Source organism: Hetaerina americana, unplaced genomic scaffold (genome assembly GCF_022747635.1).
Source record: "Hetaerina americana unplaced genomic scaffold, ioHetAmer1.1.p SCAF_1, whole genome shotgun sequence".
NCBI classification, from domain to species: Eukaryota; Metazoa; Arthropoda; class Insecta; order Odonata; family Calopterygidae; genus Hetaerina; species Hetaerina americana.
This window is the reverse complement of record NW_027286069.1, coordinates 6,117,047-6,137,305: the sequence shown is the minus strand read 5'-3', so window position 1 is coordinate 6,137,305 and position 20,259 is coordinate 6,117,047. Positions and strand designations below refer to the sequence as shown.

The window sequence follows — 20,259 nt, the reverse complement described above, 5'->3', positions numbered from 1 at the left end:
TTCTTCCACCGATCATTCTTAAAGAATGACGATCCACTAGCAATGCTAGCGAAAGACCATACTTTCCTCATTTACCTCGATATTATCCATTGACTCTTATATTTATATATAAGAGTAAATAGCAAATATCAAGGATGCAGTTGCTGGAAGTCCTCAAATAATAATTAAATGGCCTCAAACCAATTTTCTTGAAATTTAATGGTCAGACAATAATGGGTAGAAGTTGCCTTTCGGGAGATTTCATGAAAAAGATTCATGCTTGGAATCACTAAGAAAATTGAAATACCAAATGGATTTCAAACTCATCACCTAGGCGAGATGCCATGGTATTTACAAAAATAAACCATGGAGGTGTATTTATCTAAAGAAATTGAATAATATCATTTCTAGCGCTGCAATATGCCGATAAATATTAGCTCTTTATCCCTGATTTTGTTCATTCCTCAAGGTTAGAGCCTGAAGATCATTCCTCTGACCAAAATCCACTGACACGTGACACTGTAATTAGCTAAGAGTGAAAGTAGCGTAAATATATTTACGCTACCTTCACTCTTACTGTAATGTAAGCCGTAACGTACTCAAAGAAAACAGTAGGTGGGATATACAAGGAATCAAGAAGGTATAACTGACTTATTCCATCATAAGATAGACGTACCAAAATGAATATTTAAGAGGGAACATTTTATCATTTAACACACATTGATAATAGCATAGCTCAAAATAATGGAAACTCAATCTGGATTAACTTTCACGCCGGAAACACTGAACTTCAAGATAAGAAAATGAACATACCTAGGTTAAAATATTCACTCATGGCGGATACATTTGCGATAGCATTTCCTTGCGCACAGTCACTGTTTTAACTCGCAATTTGGGGTAACGTGCATCCCTCAATGTTTGCATTGCCCTTTTCAATACAACACGATGGAAAGGGAACGTACTTTGGTGTTGCATACAGTTTCCCGTGAATATCCCATTGGATACTTCCAACCTTGAGATACACAGTTCATTAACATGCCCCTAATGAGCCTTTAAACAACTTGATGAAGATTAATTATCACGCTCTGATGCTGGTAAAGGATACCGAAAAGAACCAAGCAATCGTGAATGGACAATAATCCATTCGCTCTCTCGAAATTGATGCTCCACCTCCTTAATTCCGATCACCAGCACAATGAGATCACACACAAGATTTAGAAGTTACCAGAATTGAACCAGGGAATCCTCGCAAAAGGTAGACTATTATACCTAAATCTGCAAATAGCGTAGCTGAAGGGAAAAAAAGATATATGCATGTTGCGCTAGACGCATCGTCTCCGACGAAATGAAGTGTTTTAGGGAGCATGAAGTTATAAAACAGCATTAAAATGAACATTTAAAGAAAGAAGAGTATTAACTTCAGTAGAGAAAAAGTCTAATTTCGGTCATTTGCTTGACGAAAAAAAGAAATTCTTGGAAAGTATTCCAAATAACTCGAAGTGCTGCTACTGTGGACGTATGACGTAATGCCTAAAAAAAGCAGAAATACCTCCTGATTCCCAAGAGCTTCAAATTGAGTTCAAACCACGTCGTAAGGCCCACCCGCCTTCACTCCATATGTCCACCGCGTATATAATGTTATAATCTGCGCTAACAACCACCGTAACCAGCCCACCACCATTGAAGAAATATCGTCAGGTGGCTTACTTTCCCCTCTCCAGGATCACGTCAACTTAGGCCACGCCCCATCTCCCTGGAGCGAAGAGGCTCCGTCCCATTGGAGGTCACGTCACATGATGCACCGCCCACCGAGCAACCTCGCCCTGTCAACTCCTCCTCCCCCTGGGGTGAGATCGACGCATGCGCGCTGAGTAAACGAGAAAATTTGTCGTACGCTACCGCCGCGTATCGGGGGATTTAGAAACCTACAAAATACTTCTTGTCCCCATCCCCCAGTAGGCGCGCGCAGTCGGCGTGGTAAGTGGGCGGGGCGACAAGTGGGACTGTGGGATGGGGGGGGGGGGAAGAAAAGGAGGCGTGACCGTTCGGAAACATGGCCCCTTTCCCCCCTCCTTGCTTCTTCACACACACGAAAGCAGATTCCCACACACACACCCGACCCTCAAGCCCCTCCCCCCACTCTTAGAGTTCTGGAGGGGGGAGGAGGGGCTGCGGGTCTGCGGGAGGAGAGAGAGGGGCAAGCAGCCGAGACGGAGGAGACCGGCCGGGCCAGAGCGGTCGCAGCGCCGGAGCCGACGTGCACGCGGTCGGGCAGCGGAGAGGGGAGAGAGACCCCTGTTACGGAGTGCGCGTGTGATTTGCGGGGGGGGGAGAACGACTCCTCTGCTCCCCCCTTACTTACTCCTCCCTAACGTCACTCCTCGTCGGAGACCCCTCCCCCTCCGCGGGGGGGAAGGACCCCGGTGGGGCGCGCGTTCCCGGAACCCACCCCCGCTCATCTCTGCCTCCCTCCTTCCCCCCTGTGTCAAAAGAGTTACCTCCCCTCCATCACTCCCCCCCCAGGGGACTCGCCCGCCCACTTTTCGATAGATAATATTCATCGCGGGCCACTGTTAAGTTCGCACCGGATCGGGAATAAGTGACACCGGGGACTCGCGGGGGACACCGCCGTCGTCTTTGGATTCCGTCGATCCCATTGCCTCTCGTTAACCGCAAGCAACGACGCAAACCCTCCCCCCCCGCTCGGTGCTCAATTCCCTCTTCCCCCGCACCCGACCGCCCCCTCCTGCCGGTTCCTGCTCGGTGTAAATCAGGGTACGCATATCCCGCACCCACAAGCGTGTAGATATATGCATTTCAGCAGTGATTGCACTCGCAATTCCGTCTAATAAAGAGGCACGACCCATTTGGAGGAGCAGTCCACGCCCATTCCGGCCTCCCTCCCCCAAAGCGCCATCCATATCCGACTCTCGACACCGTCGCCTTACTACTTCTTCCTCTGCCCTGCCTTTAGCGGAAGCACCCCCCTCCAATCGCCGTCCGCGAGTGCATCGCCTGCTCGCGGGAGGGAAGTGGGAGAAGGAGACGAGGGCCGACCGTGCCTCCTCGCCGTCCACGAACTCAATTGCCATCGTCCGCTCTCGTCCATCGCACACCCCGCCGGTGACCCCGACACCCAAGCGAGTGCGGCTCCACCGCATGCACTCTCTTCGGACGACGCGGCACCCCCCGGAGGATTCGAGGTTGTCCCACGCCGGTCTGAAGCCGCTGGCTCCGGGTTTCCCTCATCTCGACAGCTGAGTGTCCACGGAGTCGTCAGCGGAGACGTCAACGATCGAGTGTTGACGTACAGTATCCCCTCGACGGAAAGCGCACGCTCCCCGACCGCCGCGGCTGTCTCGGTCATAGCGAGGGGACGGGGATCGGAGCCCGGCGGGCACCCCTCCTCGCTTAACCCCGACCGGTGAGTGCGCGCACACCGGCGGGGAACGAGCCGTCGGCCGCGAAGCCCTTCTTGGCTCGGCCGCTCTCTCGGAGGCGGGAGACGGGAGGTCGGAGCGGAGGTGGGCTCGGCCGGGGGCGCCGCGTCGGCCGCCTCCTCGCCGCCCTGCTCCCCGCGCCACGCCGCGCGCTCGGCCATTAGGGGCTGAACTTCATCGGAGAGAATCTCTCATGTCAGTGTTTTCGAGTGAAACGACGAAGAACGGTTTGAAATACGTGTCCATTAGGTAGTACATTTGGCTTATGCATTCCCCTAGTTTCATGTTATCTTATAGACTCCTAGTCAACAAACCCTCTCGGTGGTCTGCAATTATGGCAGCGTGAAGAGTTTCGCGCTTCCATAATCGCAATATTTCGTTTCGATAGTGTTGCTTTTAAATCTATTTGTCACCTATTTGATAAAAGGACAATTTGAATAAGAAATGTGAAACAAGTTATATTGAAAAGTAATGAAGAGTTATGTCACGAAGAATATTTTATTGTACTCACAGTTCAGACTCTGAATTCGTCTAAAAGTCACCGTCGATGTGACAAAATTCTCAATTTTCAAGTACAAAAATAAATTATACAGAAAATTAAGAAAAGAGATATCGGGGTATTATAAATGCTGACACTTGAGTGCGGGGCCCTTTCAGGTCGGAGGTGCATGCAACACTGCCTCCCATTTCGCAAAGAATCCATAACTAACGTGGAAGGGTGGTTTCGCCGTTCCTGCATTCCCCCATTATGAGTAGCGCTAGAATCGAAAGCAAAATTGGAAAGAGAATAATGGAAAGGACTGCTTGATCGGGTATTTCCAGTCGAGGGTGTATTCCAAGAGACTTATAGAGTACGAGTCCAGGGTGCGACTGATTACGGGAAAGAGACCGGTCCATCGCCGCCATGATGACGACCACGGCGCCCAACGCGGGGCCGGCGTCGGCGGCCTCAAGTGCCCTCCCCGCTCACCTCCAGCACCCGTCCGCCCTTCACCCCACGGGAGCCGCGCCACTCCTCCTGCACCACCCCGCCCAGCACCCCCTGCTCCTGCACCACCCGCACCAACACCACCTACTCCACTCAATGAGTGCCGGTGCGGGCCTCCACCCGCCCGGACCCTTCCTGCCTCGGGGGAGCCCGGCGCTGCAGCAGCCCTTCTACGGAGGCCACAGGGCTGCGGGGGTCACCCGTCCCACGGCCCATCACCCGTTCCCGCACCGACCGCCAACCCCACCCCCGCAGGAGCCCCCACCAGACGCCCGTCCCCAGCACCATCACCACCACCAAAGCCACCACCACCAGCAGCAGCAGCACCACCAGAGGGACGGCCTGGACAGTCCCCCTGTGGGAAAGCTGCCGCAGACGCCGAGCCCCCCCCTGCCCACGCCACCGCCATCGGCCCACGGCCCACCGCCGACTCTGGAGCGCCGCAGGAGCGAGTCGGACGGGTGCGAGTCGGAGAGCGGCCTCCGGGAGCGGCTGGGTGCGGGTCTAGTCATGTGCGAGGAGGACGAAGAGGAAGAGCTGAGCGTGGGGAGCGAGTCCCCCCCGCCGCCGGCAACGACGCCGCTCTCCCCCGCCGCCACCGAAAGTGCCTCCCCCACGCCGCCCCCGCAGCCGCCGCCCCTGCCGGCCTCCCCGCCGCCCCCCCATCGGGCTCTCAAGTTCAGTATAGACAACATCCTGAGGCCGGAGTTCGGGAAGCGTGGGGGGCCCGGGGCGGATTGCGAGGGTAGGCCCAAGGACCCCGAGGGCAAGTCCCCGCTGGACCTCTCGGCCTCCGTGTCGCCCCCGGGGCCCCTCCCCGCCCCGTCCCCCGCGGCGGCGAAGGCGCCGCCGCCGGCCTCTTCCGCGTCTTCCGCCGCCTCCTCCTCGTCCACGTCCTCCGCATCCTCCACGTCCTCCTCCACGTCCTCCTCATCCACCAACGGATCCTCGCAACCGCTGCTCTGGCCTGCATGGGTGTACTGCACACGCTATTCGGACAGGCCATCCTCCGGTGAGTCCACCGCCCGCCCAAATAGAGTATTCTTCTATTTTTAGCATATGGTTCTAAAATGAGCATAACTACCTACATCTATGCAGTTTGCACCTAATAAATAGCATCAAATTATTATTAGAGGTCGTGTTTAGTTAGTCCTATTCCCCGTTTACAGTGAGTCAGCTCTCCATCATTATTTAAAATAGAGAGCTGTTTACATCACAATTCTATTTCATAAATATTCCATGCATTTACTCCGCGTAATAATAATCACTCTGTAATGCAGTGAGCGAATTCGCTATTTTTATTTGTGTCCCCAGACAACTGATCTCATAACGTTTCTTGTTTCTCGCCAATATTTTTCTCTTACATAGTCATGAAATAAAATACCGAGAGAACTGGTAATCTGTAGTTTGTTTTACACAAAGTTAATAGAAATGCAACGGAAAAACTTGGACGATTTTTAATAGATACTTAAAAATATAACCATCCGAATCAAGAGAAAATAGCGGAGATCAATCATTATTTCCCCGAGGGATCAACGCATAGGTCATCGCCGACCCCGGTGGCGGCGGGGTAACGTCCTCGTCTGCCATTCCAAGGGTCGCGGGTTCGATTCCCGCCTGGGTGAGTTTTTCTCCACCTGGGGCTTGGGTGTTTGTAAATGTTATAATTGTTATCGTTGTTAATAGTTCGATGTAAAGGCCAGAATGCGCTGTTTTCGGACTTATACTGAATAAATAAATAAATAAAATCCACGTCGAGGCAGACCCTGTGAAATTTCCATACCGTTGCAAACGGGTAAAATACATTTAAATATGCTCCGAAGTGAATTTGGCCAAAGAGGAAGTGATGTAGCTCAGCGTCCTGAGAAACGCATTAGTAAAAGAGAATTCTTTCCCAATTTTCTATTGTGAACATAATGCCTTCAAAATATATACTAATAACTAAGGTAAAATAACGCCTTACACGAATATCGGACCTGGCTAGTTTAAGAAAACCCTACTGGTGTTACATATCCTACGTCGCTTGAACTCAGCATTTCTTATTAATTTAGAATACCTTATTTAAAATAGAAAGTATTATGACCGCTGAGTAAGTTCAATGAAATTTTTAACAGTCTAAATATTTAATTTTAACTAACCTTTCTCCAGTATGATTTATTATTTGAAGTAAAATCACGAAGCGGTGTCAATCGTGCGTCAATCCTATTCGTATAAAGAGAACTACGCGTGGGTTTCAAAATGAGCTCTTGTTATCCCGGCTGTTTCTTCATTTAAAAAAACGATTCTTCTACCTCTTGGGTTAAATTCCCCTTGATTGATTGCACTGAGCTCTTGGAACACGTCTAGCAATCGGCCAAAGCATTCCACTTAACTAATACGTTGCGCAAGTTAAGGGCATTATATCGGTGTGCTCGCTATCGTGCCCTCCGAGACTCTGGAAAGTACTAGAAAGTATCCATGGAAACGGAGAACAACGGTTCGGAAATTAATGCCACTAACGAAGAAAAGGACAAATGAGGAGACGATTCGTGCTTAGTGCAGCCGAGGGGATGCGTGCCCCGAGCGAGATTGCATACAGTCCTATTTTTGCTGCTTTTTAAGAATTACGCAGTTATGGAAACATTTGATCGAATCGTGGTTGAGAGTTACTTTAAAGAGTCCTTAACTAATATTACATTCGATTGCATCCGCCCATTCAATGTAATATACACTAAATGATATTGAAGAGCTTACATTCTTAGCTCAAATTTCAATTCTTCAACACTGTTTTATTGGAGCAATTTCTATTTTTTTGAATATATTTATGCTGGATGTTCATTCGAGTATGAAATGTGACGGCATTCAAATATCGGAACAGTCCCCGGGAAGACTTTCCTATGCCTTCTCGGTGACAGAACGTTGTTTGCCCAAGGTCTTTAATCGAATTCCAGGTTTTCAATTGATCTATTACTAGAATTCATTGGACCAAATAAATGTCATCAAGTCAAAAACGGCTTTCTCACGCACGCCAATGAAGCGGATCCTTAAACAAGAGTGTACCACACTTACAGCAGGGGACGATTTTTCGCCCAGCCCATTGCACATAGTGTTTCTCCTAATATCATTTTTAATCATATCGTGGGAGAACGCGGAACTCCTTGAGCGTAAGAATATTAAAATTTCTGCAGTGAATGAAATAGAATCTAGGTAGAATCTTGCTAGAATTTATTGGGAAAAACCCTCGGGCACACTTAATAATTTCACGGCAGCCTAATGTCAGCGTAGGCTCATTGCTATCCAACAATTTCCCAATAATTAGTCCATTGTCAGGATTGCTTTACTTGTACATCGCAATAACTTTTTTTCCGATTTATGCGTGATTTTAACTGTTGAATTAAAAATAAATTATCCATTGGCGATATCGTCGGCTCCGTACTAAAAGTAAACGATGGAAAACGTAAAAATTCTGTTTTCTGCGAGGTCATCTCGCTATATTTCGATTTCATCTCGGAACGGAAAATAATCAAATATCAATGCGACCATTCTGTTCAATTTTAGTCCTTCGGACCTCATATCTTCAGCATCGAACCTCACTCATCAATGTTTTGAACCACCGGCGAAGCCAACAACGCTTTTGTCATCCATATACTATGTAGTTCAAGATAAGCGTCAAACCTAACCACATAATGCGTATGAATGTTAACGATTTCAATGCTGCGATGCCTGATTTTATTACTAGAAGATCGGCAATTGCCTATCATTACGTTGGCACGATTAATCTATGATTTACCTTCCGTGTTTTCACTGCATGTTCCTCTAAAGTCTTGTATATTTATCACCAGCATATTACGTGAATCGAGACCCATTTTTGGCTCAAGATCAAAGCCTGTCAGATTTCGTTTTGACATATCTATTTGTAAAATAAAGGGGCCCACCGAATTAAAATACTAATTCGACAAGATATTAGGTTGAATACCTCGAATATTTTCTGTATACAGCTTCACCTGTTTTGCTCATTTACTCCGTTTAAAAAATGACTGGCCGAAATTGGAGTACGATTATTTCCTTTCAAATGGCGTTATCTGTCTTCTAGTATCACAGTAAAAATCTGACACATTCACATTGATCTAATAATTCTGACACAATCAAATTGATTTTTGCGCGCTGCGACTCGTAACCATGGTAGCTCACAATGCTTTATCAACGTCACAATTTTTTCACCTTCCTCAGGTAGGCGTCTTTGAATCTAAGTATGACTAATTCCATTTTATTTTTGAAACATTTCGCAAGTAAGAAGCAACTATTTCAAGAAAGTCAGAAAATATTTTTCCTTGCAAATATGACCATTACGATAACAGGTTTTTTGTGTATTCTTCTTGCTCGATATCAATAGTTTGGTTTTTGAAAATTGAAATGTATACTTTGCTTTAATTTGTAATTGCATTAGCTTCAAATTGTTATATTTGATGCGTAATACTTGAGAGAATACATTTTTACATCTGCGCAAAGAATTTTTGGATTTTTGAGGAGCCATTACCAAGGTATTCTTAGATATCAAAGTTTATCGTTACATAAGTCCTCGTAAAGTTTCATTGAAATGTACCCCGCCTAGGTTTAAGGTTTCAGGTTGAGTTCTCCACTCAAAATGAGTGGAATTGGAAATATAGGTTGGTTCTGTTCAATATATGAAATTCAAAATTTTCCTGTGTTTTTCGATTTGGCTATAAAAATACAATGGTTTTCTACTTGTGATTATTGCTTAATAAGCTAATTTTTAGAGTACTTATATTTATAAAAGTACGTGTTTATCAAATTTCAACAATTTAACTTCGAGATCCCCAGGGTTAAGAAAGAATGTCTATGATTGATTCCACGCTCATTTCGTAGTTATTTGCGTTATTTACATCTTTACTTATCGTGTATGTAATATTTAGGGGCACAGAAATACTAGACATATTCAAATATATAACATGAATGCAATCAAATATTAAGCTATCAAATTAATTTCTTTTATATATCGTCCCATCTACAAGCAACCATGTGGGTGACAAAATGTTAGGACATGCATTTAAAAGCATTTGAGCAAAAAATGATATTACATCATATATAATTAGTGTTTCTGTTTTCATTATTTTGCGATTAAATAAGTTTTGACGATTATTATACATTTTTTAATATTAATACACTTATTTTAATATACCTTATTTTTGAAACATATTTCACGTTTTTATGGAAGATACTTGATATAGATAGTTTTATTTTCTTATTTATTGATACTCAAATAAGCAAACTTAAATCTCAACAGTTATAAAGTGAAGTGATTGTGTTCTGAGTTTACGATCGGGTCCTTTCACCAAACCACGAGGTGGGCCACACTCTCCAAGATTCGACAACTTCCCCTGAAGCTCCTGCAAAACATGAAATACTTCCTAAGTACTGATTGCGTCAGATGCTTGGTTGAGCGCACTATTCATCATTGTGTTTCGAGACGTACTCATTTTAATCATCCAAATACCTAATATTTAGAAAGTCGATGAGGAAAAAAAAAGATCCTGTTAGGTTTATAAACGGAAAGCAATTAACCTTTCCTCGACGTCCAAATTTCACCGACCCTCCCTTCCAACTGCAATTTGTTCCGGATGGTTATTGAGCACAATTTTCTTTTAATTGCGGGAAACTCATGAGAAATAAAAAAATATACATAAATATATTCTATTGAAATGATTAACTCTAATAGCTCTCTGAAAAATTAGAAACGGAAACAGCATACCAATTTAAAACTACTTTCATCCCTTTGCGTTCACCATTACGGAGTAACAGAATGGGACACTGTGGCAAAGTTAAAAAAAATGGAAAAATTCAAAAAATAGAAATATTTTTCTCTAAATTTTAATTAATTTTATTATAAAAGAATACAAAATAAAAAATTGAAGATTGTTATAGAGTGGATTTGAATTTCTGAACTTTTCAAATTCTCATAAATTATAATTCTACACTGTATAACCATCGTCTAAAAAAGGAATTACCAAATTTTCAAATGAATTTCACAATAAAGCTAATTCTGAATGCTAAAACATCATTCTGATTAGGTAATCATTTTCATAAATTGACATCCTTCAGAAATTATATAAATTTCAATATTCTCGGGTTATTGCAAAACTCAGTTGTCGTTCTACTTTCTTTAAATTATTTTGTCAATGTTATCCTTAATTATTATTTTCCCAGTAAATTGTTTGTACGACAGTAATTAGGGAAAATGAGCTTTTAAATTTAAATGCAACTTATTTACGGTGTAGTTTAAACGTCTCGTGAGGTTCTATTTGCTTTCTAAATTCCATCCAATTTCTACATCAAGCAAAATATTTATCTACACTTATTTTTTTATTCGTAAATAAATACTAAAATAATTCAACAAATCTTACAAGAGAACATGCAAGGTACCAACGTTCGGTCATGAGTGTTGTTTCCGCTCGAACTACGATGATTTGGGCGCTGTAATGCGTCTTTGGGAAAAGGAATCATAAATAAAATAGTATATCTGTTGTCATGTTATCCTCTCAGCATTTTTAATATAGAGGACGTACTTGAAAAAAATCACGCTCCGTTCCCCTGAATAAAAGCACTTGGACCTTTTTCCGCATTTGCTTGTTTTTACGTATCGTCTCTATTTATCGTTCTCGCAGATTTCTTTAACAAGGAAACATTTCATTTGATCAATGTGCGAAGAACACGCAATTTTCATATTTAACCCAGGACCGCCTTTGGTTTCTTTCAGAAATTCAAACAGCCGGAGGTATTTTTTGCCAATTCTTGACTTTATTTCGGAAGTTTTCCGTGGTCATTCCCAGAAGAAAAAGAGTCATCCCCTAAATAAAAGTTCCCTTTGCGACATGACCCGTGCTAAAGGGAGCGAATAACTAAGTGGTTAATTCCTTAAAGCGAAATCACTCCGCTTTCATTCGCTGCGTGAGAGATTAAATCCAGGAGTATCATCGTTTCAAGGTAAAGATTTGTTTTTTTTTCAATAAGCACGATAAAATAATATCTACAGGGTTTCCGATAGAAACGACTACAAATGTTCTAGCATAGTATGATGAACGAATTTTGGAAAATGTGACCCTCAAACTCAAATACTGTTCCAACCCTGGAAATTTCAAATGTGAGGACGAAAAATTTCAATGCTCAGCACTTCTTTTTTGCACTTGTCAACTCTACCCGTCCATAAAATGGTAGTTTGTCGCTGCGTTGTTTTCTGTTTCAATAATTCCGTCCAACTATAGAATAAAGTCTCACGCGTAAGTACGAGGAAATTCCCCAGCATGGAGATCATGACAAATAATCTAGGAATGGGTTTTTTTTTAAATTTTGGCATACGATTGGATTTCATGAAATTGATTTGCATCGAATAATATTAAGGAAATGGTTCTATTTCAATTCTTATCTATTTAATTGTAATTTATTCACGAGAAATGTAATTTAGATCGGAGTCCTGCCATGTAAAAATTTATTTTCACGTTGATCAAAATTAAAACATGATCCTTTTTAATGCAACCTTATGCAAGAAAATGAAGTTCCTTATTCTGCCACAGCATTTGATTCATTAACTTCTGTTTTAAAATGAAGTTTGCTTAAAGGTTCCAGGATTGAAAAATTTTGTCATGATGATTCATGGTGTCGGTAGGGATAGGTACGTAAGCAGAATTTCAAGCAAGGAACGCCATGTCTCAATTTACTCGTTCATTCCTTCGTTAATTCGAAGAAAGTAGGTGGAGGCCTAGCAGCTTTTCATTTGAATTTGAGATTTACCCAGTGCGAGGAATGGCTCCGCACTCGTCCACTAAGTCAAGAGTAGCGGGTGGTTCTATTCCCGTTTTGGTGGTGTTGGTGCGCAACCCGGTTGGTGTCGACCTCGAGGAACTCCGGTGACAAGCCAAATGTGATTTATCGTGATCATAGGCAAACACAAATCAGCTCTGACGTCCATTAAAGGAAAATGACACTAGTATACCCTGGAATTGGACAAGTTTCAAGCTCTAAAACGGCAATGTTATTTCCTTTTAAGAGTAGTTTGTAGGTGTACCTGTTTATTTAGCCCTAACATTAGCTTGGAAATACTAATCAGTCGTTATTAGTTATTAATAGATAGGTAATATAAACAGCCCGCTATTATTTCGTAATAAAATTACGCGAAATCGGATTGTATGTGATAAAAAAAGTGAAAGCCAGTATTCTCACCTGTTCAATTTTTTGTCGCCCGTTACCCTTTACTCAAGGAAGCAAACATTTGACAATCACCTCTTATGGATAAATTAAAGAGAAACAATTGGGTGAAATGTTCTGTATTACAATTTTCCGCGTTCCGCGATATCATGGGATGGCGTTTGATCTCGAAACAAGACCAATTCATTGTGCGTAGATATGTTTCTTAATTGGTTGTTTTCATCGTTTCGCTACCGTAAGTGCAGTTCTTGGAAAGTAGAATGTTTTTTTGTGCTTAACAAAGCAGGCGATGTTATCAGGAAATAACTACGTACAGTTTGTGTGTGTGTGAATGGATTCAAATCGGGGATACTAGTATTGTTTATATAGCATACTTTTGAGCAGTAAATTTGGTTGATTCATCGATCTAGACATAAGGAAAACGAGGTATGATTTTACACTATGATAAGTTGACTTATCTAGATGCATGAATGAAGAAATGAAAGACACTTTGCTTATCCACATAGGGTTGAGTAAATTCTATTTGGAAAAGCAAAGTGTCTTCTTTCATAATAAAGGATTTCCACCCCGTTACACCTGAAACTGTCAATTCTCTCAGGAAGACTCAATGAAAAACATATCGACGAGGGAAAATATGAAAACGTGAAACGGAGAGATGACACCTCAAGAGAAATGGGACTGGGTTTCGTTGTTAAGACTTTTGAAAGATTATTTCACCAAGTATTTAGTCAGAAGTTTTAGATAGTAGCTAGTAATAAGTCTCGGGTGCCCAATTTAAATATTTCTCTAAATGAAAGACCGGTCTTAGTGGCTCTATGAAGCAGGCTTACAGCAAATAAAAATAAAGGCTGGGTGCCTAATGCCAACAAAGTGGGCGTGAGACATAAGGGCATGGAGGAGTATACTAACGTTCGCAAATACTTGGCGAAATAACGAATTTTCAGTATTTATTTCATTACATTTTAATTGTTAAAACCTTTGTGAATTACCATTTACGAGGAATAGGTAATTGTTTGGTAATCCGTCCCCCCCCCCCCGAATTCTTTTTCAAACCTGGGGTAACAACCGCTTCGTCTGGAAGCCACGCAGTCGGATATATTAATAGCAACCGAGTTGGGTCGGCATATTCCCTTTGAGCCAAAGCGGCCGCCTTGGTTAGTATACAGGTACCGCACTCCAACAATGGACCCTAATTAATATTAGGGATCGTTTGCTACTTGAATATATATATATATATATATATATATATATAACGATTGTCCGGAAAAACTCATACGAGCGGCACAATAATGGGCTGACACAACATAACACAAATAGAAAAGAAAAGACACATATAAAAGAACACTTACACGGTAAATTGTTCGAGCTTTCGGCCCTCTCAGGGGCCTTCTTCAAGAGAGACTCTCTTGAAGAAGGCCCCTGAGAGGGCCGAAAGCTCGAACAATTTACCGTGTAAGTGTTCTTTTATATGTGTCTATTCTTTTCTATTTGTGTTATGTTGTGTCAGCCCATTATATATATATATATATATATATATATATATATATATATATATAACGATTGTCCGGAAAAACTCATACGAGCGGCACAATAATGGGCTGACACAACATAACACAAATATAAAAGAATAGACACATATAAAAGAACACTTACACGGTAAATTGTTCGAGCTTTCGGCCCTCTCAGGGGCCTTCTTCAAGAGAGACTCTCTTGGGAGACTCTCTTTCAAGGGAGTCTCTCTTGAAGAAGGCCCCTGAGAGGGCCGAAAGCTCGAACAATTTACCGTGTAAGTGTTCTTTTATATGTGTCTATTCTTTTCTATTTGTGTTATGTTGTGTCAGCCCATTATATATATATATATATATATATATATATATATACTATATATATATGTATACATATATGTATGTAGTCTTGCGTGTGTATATATATATATACATATTTATACATATATGGATCGGTACTTAGAAGCGTACCCAAAATATTAAAGGAACTAGGCTGGGAATCACTCATTGAGCGAAGTTAAAATTACAGATTTAATCTCTAGCTTTAATTGGAAGGATGTTTCTTTAGCAGTGCTGTTGAAAATGTATTATTACCATCGTACTACGGTAGGAGAGGTTATGTCAATAAAATTAGAGAGATCAATTGTAGAACAGATGGATTTAAGATGTCATTTTTTCCACGAACGGTAAGGGATCCGAATAACATGGTCCGACCACGGTAGCGGTACAAATATTCGGGTAAAAATTGGTCCGGTGTGAATTCACCCCCTGCCACACACCCTATCGGTGGCTTGTAGGGTACTAAAATATCTAAATTTATATATATATATATATATATATATATATATATATATACACACAAATATATGTCTGTGTATATATATTATATATATTTTATCTTCCATTATATATATATATATATATATATATATATATATATATAATGGAAGAATATAAATACAGAATTAGGCAAAATGAAGTACAAAGAATTGAACAATAAATTGAGGCGGGCAACAAATAAGGCAAAAGACGCATGGTGGAAGACGCAGTGCGAGGATATGGAAAGTCTCCAGAGGAAGGGTGAAATCGGTGCGCTGTACAGCAAAGTTAAATCGTTATCGGGAAGTAAGAAAGGAAGAGCTATGCTAATAGTTAGAGATAAGGCGGGTAAGGTAATAGTTGACGCAGGAAAGATCCAAGAGAGATGGAAGGAGTATATAGAAGAACTGTATAGTAAAGAACTCAGACCAACACAGTTAGACATTGAAAAAGAAAATGACGTAGAGGAAGACAGCTTAGGTCCAGGCATACTAGACAATGAGATAGAAAGGGCATTAAGGGAGATGAAACTAAATAAGGCCGTGGGGGTAGATAACATTCCCGTGGAACTTTTAAAATGCTTAGGAAAATATGGGAGGAAGAGGCTATATGGGCTGATCCGTAGCATTTATGAGGAGGGAATCTGGCCGGAAGACTTTGTGAGAGCAGTTTTAGTTCCGATTCCGAAAAAGGTAAAGGCCACGTCATGTGAGGACTATAGGACAATTAGTTTGATATCCCACGCAGCTAAAGTTGTTCTCAGGATCATAAACAAAAGGATAGAGAATAGGGCCAATGATTACTTAGGGGATGACCAGTTTGGGTTTAGGAAGGGGAGAGGTACGCGTGATGCCATTGCAGTAATGAGATTATTAATCGAGAGGAATATAGAATACAACCAGGATGTATTTGCCTGCTTCGTAGATTTCGAAAAAGCGTTTGATAGAGTGAATTGGGAAAAAATAATGAGTATATTGCAGAAAATAGGAATAGATTGGAGGGAAAGGAGGCTAATCCGCAACCTGTACATGTCTCAGACTGCTCAGGTGCGGGTGGGAAACGGGGAGTCAGGATGGGCAGTGTTAGGAAGGGGTGTAAGGCAGGGTTACCCATTATCACCGTTGCTGTTCAACCTGTATGCAGAGGAAATGATCAAAGAGGCATGGGAAGAACTAGAGGTAGGAATGAAAGTGGGCGGGGAATTCGTAAAATCAGTTAGGTTTGCTGATGACCAAGCTTTAGTTTGTCAGTCAGCCAAGGGGCTGCAAGCATTGCTGAGTGAATTGGAAATTCAGTGCGACAGGTATGGGATGAGAATCAACATTAATAAAACAAAGGTTATGCGATTTTCTAGAAAGAAAAAGGGCAAGCTTAACATTAAAATAGGAGGGCAAAAACTAGAGCAGGTAGAACAGTTTACGTATCTCGGTAGTGTTTTGGACCAACACGGTCAAAGTAGTAGGGACGTAAGGAGAAGAATTGCGCTAGGCAAAGAGGCTTTCATGAGGAGGAGGGAGTTGATGACGGGGACGTTGAGTAAGGATGTTAAGAAAAGACTCGTAAAAACTTTGATATGGAGCGTAGCTATGTACGGCGCGGAAACGTGGTCATTGAAGCAGGAGGATAGACGTAGACTGGAGGCTTTTGAAATGTGGGTGTGGAGAAGAATGGAGAAGGTGAAATGGACAGAGAAGAAAACAAATGAGGAAGTACTTGGTATGGTGGGCGAAGAGAGGGGTTTGTTGGGAGCAATCCTATGGAGGCAGGAAAAGTGGATGAAGGGGGTGTTGACCGGCAGTGGGATGTTGAAGACTGTGATAGAGGGTAGAATGGTCGGCAAAAGAGGAAAGGGAAGGAACAGGATAGGGATGTTGGACGGGATGAAGGGCGGAAAAAAGTACTCAGAGATGAAGAGGGACCTGGGGTAGAGTAGAATTTAGGGTTGTGTTTTGTTAGTAGTCACAAAATATTTGTTTGGTAGTTGTGTCCATCGAAAAACCTACCTTAACCGGTAGATTACCTTAAAAAAAAAAAAAAATATATATATATATATATATATATATATACACACACAAATATATATGTCTGTGTATATATATTATATATATTATATATATATATATATATATATATATATATATATATAATATGTATATAATCATTTTCTAAATATTTAATTGTCTCCGTACGAACAAACTATGATATATCATACAATATTATAGTTAATATCAATAGATTGGCGGCAAAATAAAAATTAAAATGTTGTGAACCTCTCGGGCAGGGGGTGTTTTGTTGCCAGAAGGCGGTATTTTCGTCCGCAGAAGAATGAATTAATTCAATATAAACCTACTTCATATAAACCCGTATACATACAGATGTAACTTTAAATTGATGGCTTTCACCTGATAATTGTGTATTTGTGCGTAATATATTCTGAGTTCGCCATAACTGCCTTCAATTCATAAAATGGGCGGTTGCATCATCACATAAATTGCATTTCCGGCCATTATACCTGCGTTAGGGTGACGTTATGGGATCTTGGGGAAGCATAAGACAAAAGAGGAGACTTAGGAAAAGACCCCTGCTCTCCCCGTTTTAGCCTCTGCTCTCTCCCCCCCCCTTACAGCTGACTCTTTCCTTTGCCATTTCTCCCTTAATCCTCTTGAGCTACATTCTCCCGCTGGAGTTTCCATGCCACCGCAACCCTCATGCTCCCTCTGAGCGGATGTTGCATCCAAAGTAGAGTAGAATCCGAGTAGAATCAAAACCGGAAACATACCCGGTACCCTCTAGGGTCCAGGTACTAAATGGTTTGGTCAATATCATTCCGAGAGACGAATCCAAGGACCACAGGCAAGCTGAACCTGCCAGTTCATCTCCCGATTTCATTCTTTTTGTGGTGTAAGAGGACATGACGGAAGTTTGCTCACGATCGTCACGTATGGTGCTTTTAGAATCATTTTATCCTCCAGTTTATTAATTTTTCCAGTTCTCGAGTCGACGGAAGATTTTATGATATCTGATTTTCTCGTCTTGTTTGGCACCGAACACGTTCAGCGCCGGGGTAAATATCTAAAACCCGAGAAAAGGGTATCCTTATAAAACTCAATTAATGAATGGCAAAAAATATATTCCAACACCAAAAACTGGGCCAATATAATTCTACATTATCACGATTCAGGTTTGAGAGGCTTACTTCGAACTGGATCTTATGATGTGCGACATTTAGGCATTAATTAGGGTAATAATACGTGTAATTTCCTTTCCCTCTTGCGACTACGTTTCTCCAGAAAGATCTGGTACCCCAAAAGTCTCACAGCTTAGGTGATACTAATGGTTCCCGTGTGCCTCACCCCTGGGTTTGAACTCTGGACGATCTGGTCAACAGCAGAGCTTTGTATCTCGCAATCACGGGTTATCGCATAAAAATAGAAAAGAAATAGAATCGTGTAGGTGCAACCGGATGCGGTCTGTCCCTTCCATCCAGGGCCGGCCGACTCTCCCGCTGCCGCCGTCCCGTTTGATGGAGGCCGGCCGGCCTGTGCCCTCGACTCAGCTCGCACCATCCACCTCAGACCCTCTCTCCTCTTTCAGAGGGGAGGGGGGTAGAGAGGACCCTAACAGCCCTCGCAAAACCATACTTCCCACCGTCTATCCTTCCACGGGGTCCGCAGACCCCTTGACGGTGCCGCCGGGGGACGCGCCGGTGACGCAGTGGACCGCCAAGGTGGGCGGCCATTGGCGAGGCGGTGCGCGGGTGTGCACCGGGTCGAGATCGCTCCTCCACGCTCAGTGACGAACAGTGGTGACTCACAGGGTCATCACCCTCAACTTTTTTTAACAGTTTAAATAACGTGAATATTGAAAATACATTTATGCGCAACTTTGACGTAGAATAAACCTTTTAAGAGCAATTTTCAAACTTGTGAATTGACCTGGCGTTATCTAAGTTTTGCGTTCTTGGCAAAATAATGCTTAATGGCGCACAAAAACATAACACGATAATGCATTGTACATAGTGAGGTTAGCGCGACACGTGCACTTCTCGATGAAAGGATAAAATTTGGTAATGGAATTGCCGAGGTAATTAAAAATATGAAGCGATGGTGTTATCAACTCATAAATTTGATCATGGCATTACTAGTGTGTGCGAATCATGGAGGAAGATAGATTTTAAATCATTATACTCGTACCTCGAATTATATGATAGAAATAATTTGTTTTATTGTTAATATTTACATTCTTTACATTATATTTGTTTAATTATTACTTTACATTTATGTTTAAAATAGAGACAGGATTATAACATAAAATACGTGGATAAGCAAGCAAAGAGCGGACCAAGTCAGATGTTTTAGTGGCTTTACATTTCACGAATCCTTAACAAAATGAGCTTCAAGTACATATGTACATGTTTTGTCCTATCGTACAAATGTCATTGTCATATTCATCCTAACCCTCAAGTCGTTGAGAAATTTACTAATGAGCGCAAGCAGGCCTTTAAATTTGCGTACTTTTCTCTGGAAAGGCAAGGGAATACTAGTCCTTTACCCTCATCTAGCTAGAATGCTCCTTTGCTACAGCCTTGTATTACTTTTTACTCGAAAAATCTGTAAAATAGCCGTTATGAGATTCGAGGATCACCAACGGAGCTCTGGTTAGAGATGTACATTAACATCAACGCAATCCTTGGACTTAAACTGTTCAGGGAAAAAAAACTAGAGTAGTCGTAAATAAGTACCTATTATTGCCTCTTTAAAACACAAATCAGGACAATGCATCGAGTCCTCAAATTTCTTATTTTTGTGTTCGCCCTGGGTTTTCTCCAGAATGATAACAAAAAGGTACCCGAGGAAATCAGGAAAATAAAAGAACAATGTTATCGGCTGATTCGTTCATAAAATTACACATCGATAGAATGCGCCGCTCAGAAGCTCGATACAGTACTTTACCATTAATTCGAGCTAACTTATTTGCATTTCATTTGGCACTATAGTGCCATCTATACGTTTAACATTAATGTGGTAATATTATTCGAATCGTGATATTTTCTGTATATTTCTTTCTTCCATATTTGTATAAACGAAAATATCGAAATAACCAGTTGTTAACTGAAAAGTTTGTATCAAGTAGATACAGCATCGCAATTTATGATAATAATCTGCTTTGGATGAATTTAATTAACGGCTTCGACGAATAATTAATACTTCGATTACCAATTATGAAACACGATTAGCAACACAGAAGCACGAAAGAATTTTTTCCATTACCCACTCTACTGTAAAGTTAAATGAAGTTTGTTGAGCGAGTAGCAAAGTATCACTAAGGT

At 42.0% G+C, this 20,259-nt stretch overlaps 1 protein-coding gene across 1 annotated transcript in view; it reads left to right on the top strand.

Moving 5' to 3' along the window:
* Positions 1 to 4,503: 4,503 nt before the first annotated feature.
* Positions 4,504 to 20,259, top strand: part of LOC139693590 (homeobox protein engrailed-1-like) — a 328,750-nt gene continuing 312,994 nt past the window's right edge. Inside the window, exons 1-2 of the mRNA XM_071591811.1 lie at positions 4,504 to 4,677; positions 4,723 to 5,419. Coding sequence (XP_071447912.1) covers positions 4,504 to 4,677; positions 4,723 to 5,419 — 871 coding nt within the window. The remainder of the gene's footprint in view (positions 4,678 to 4,722; positions 5,420 to 20,259) is intronic.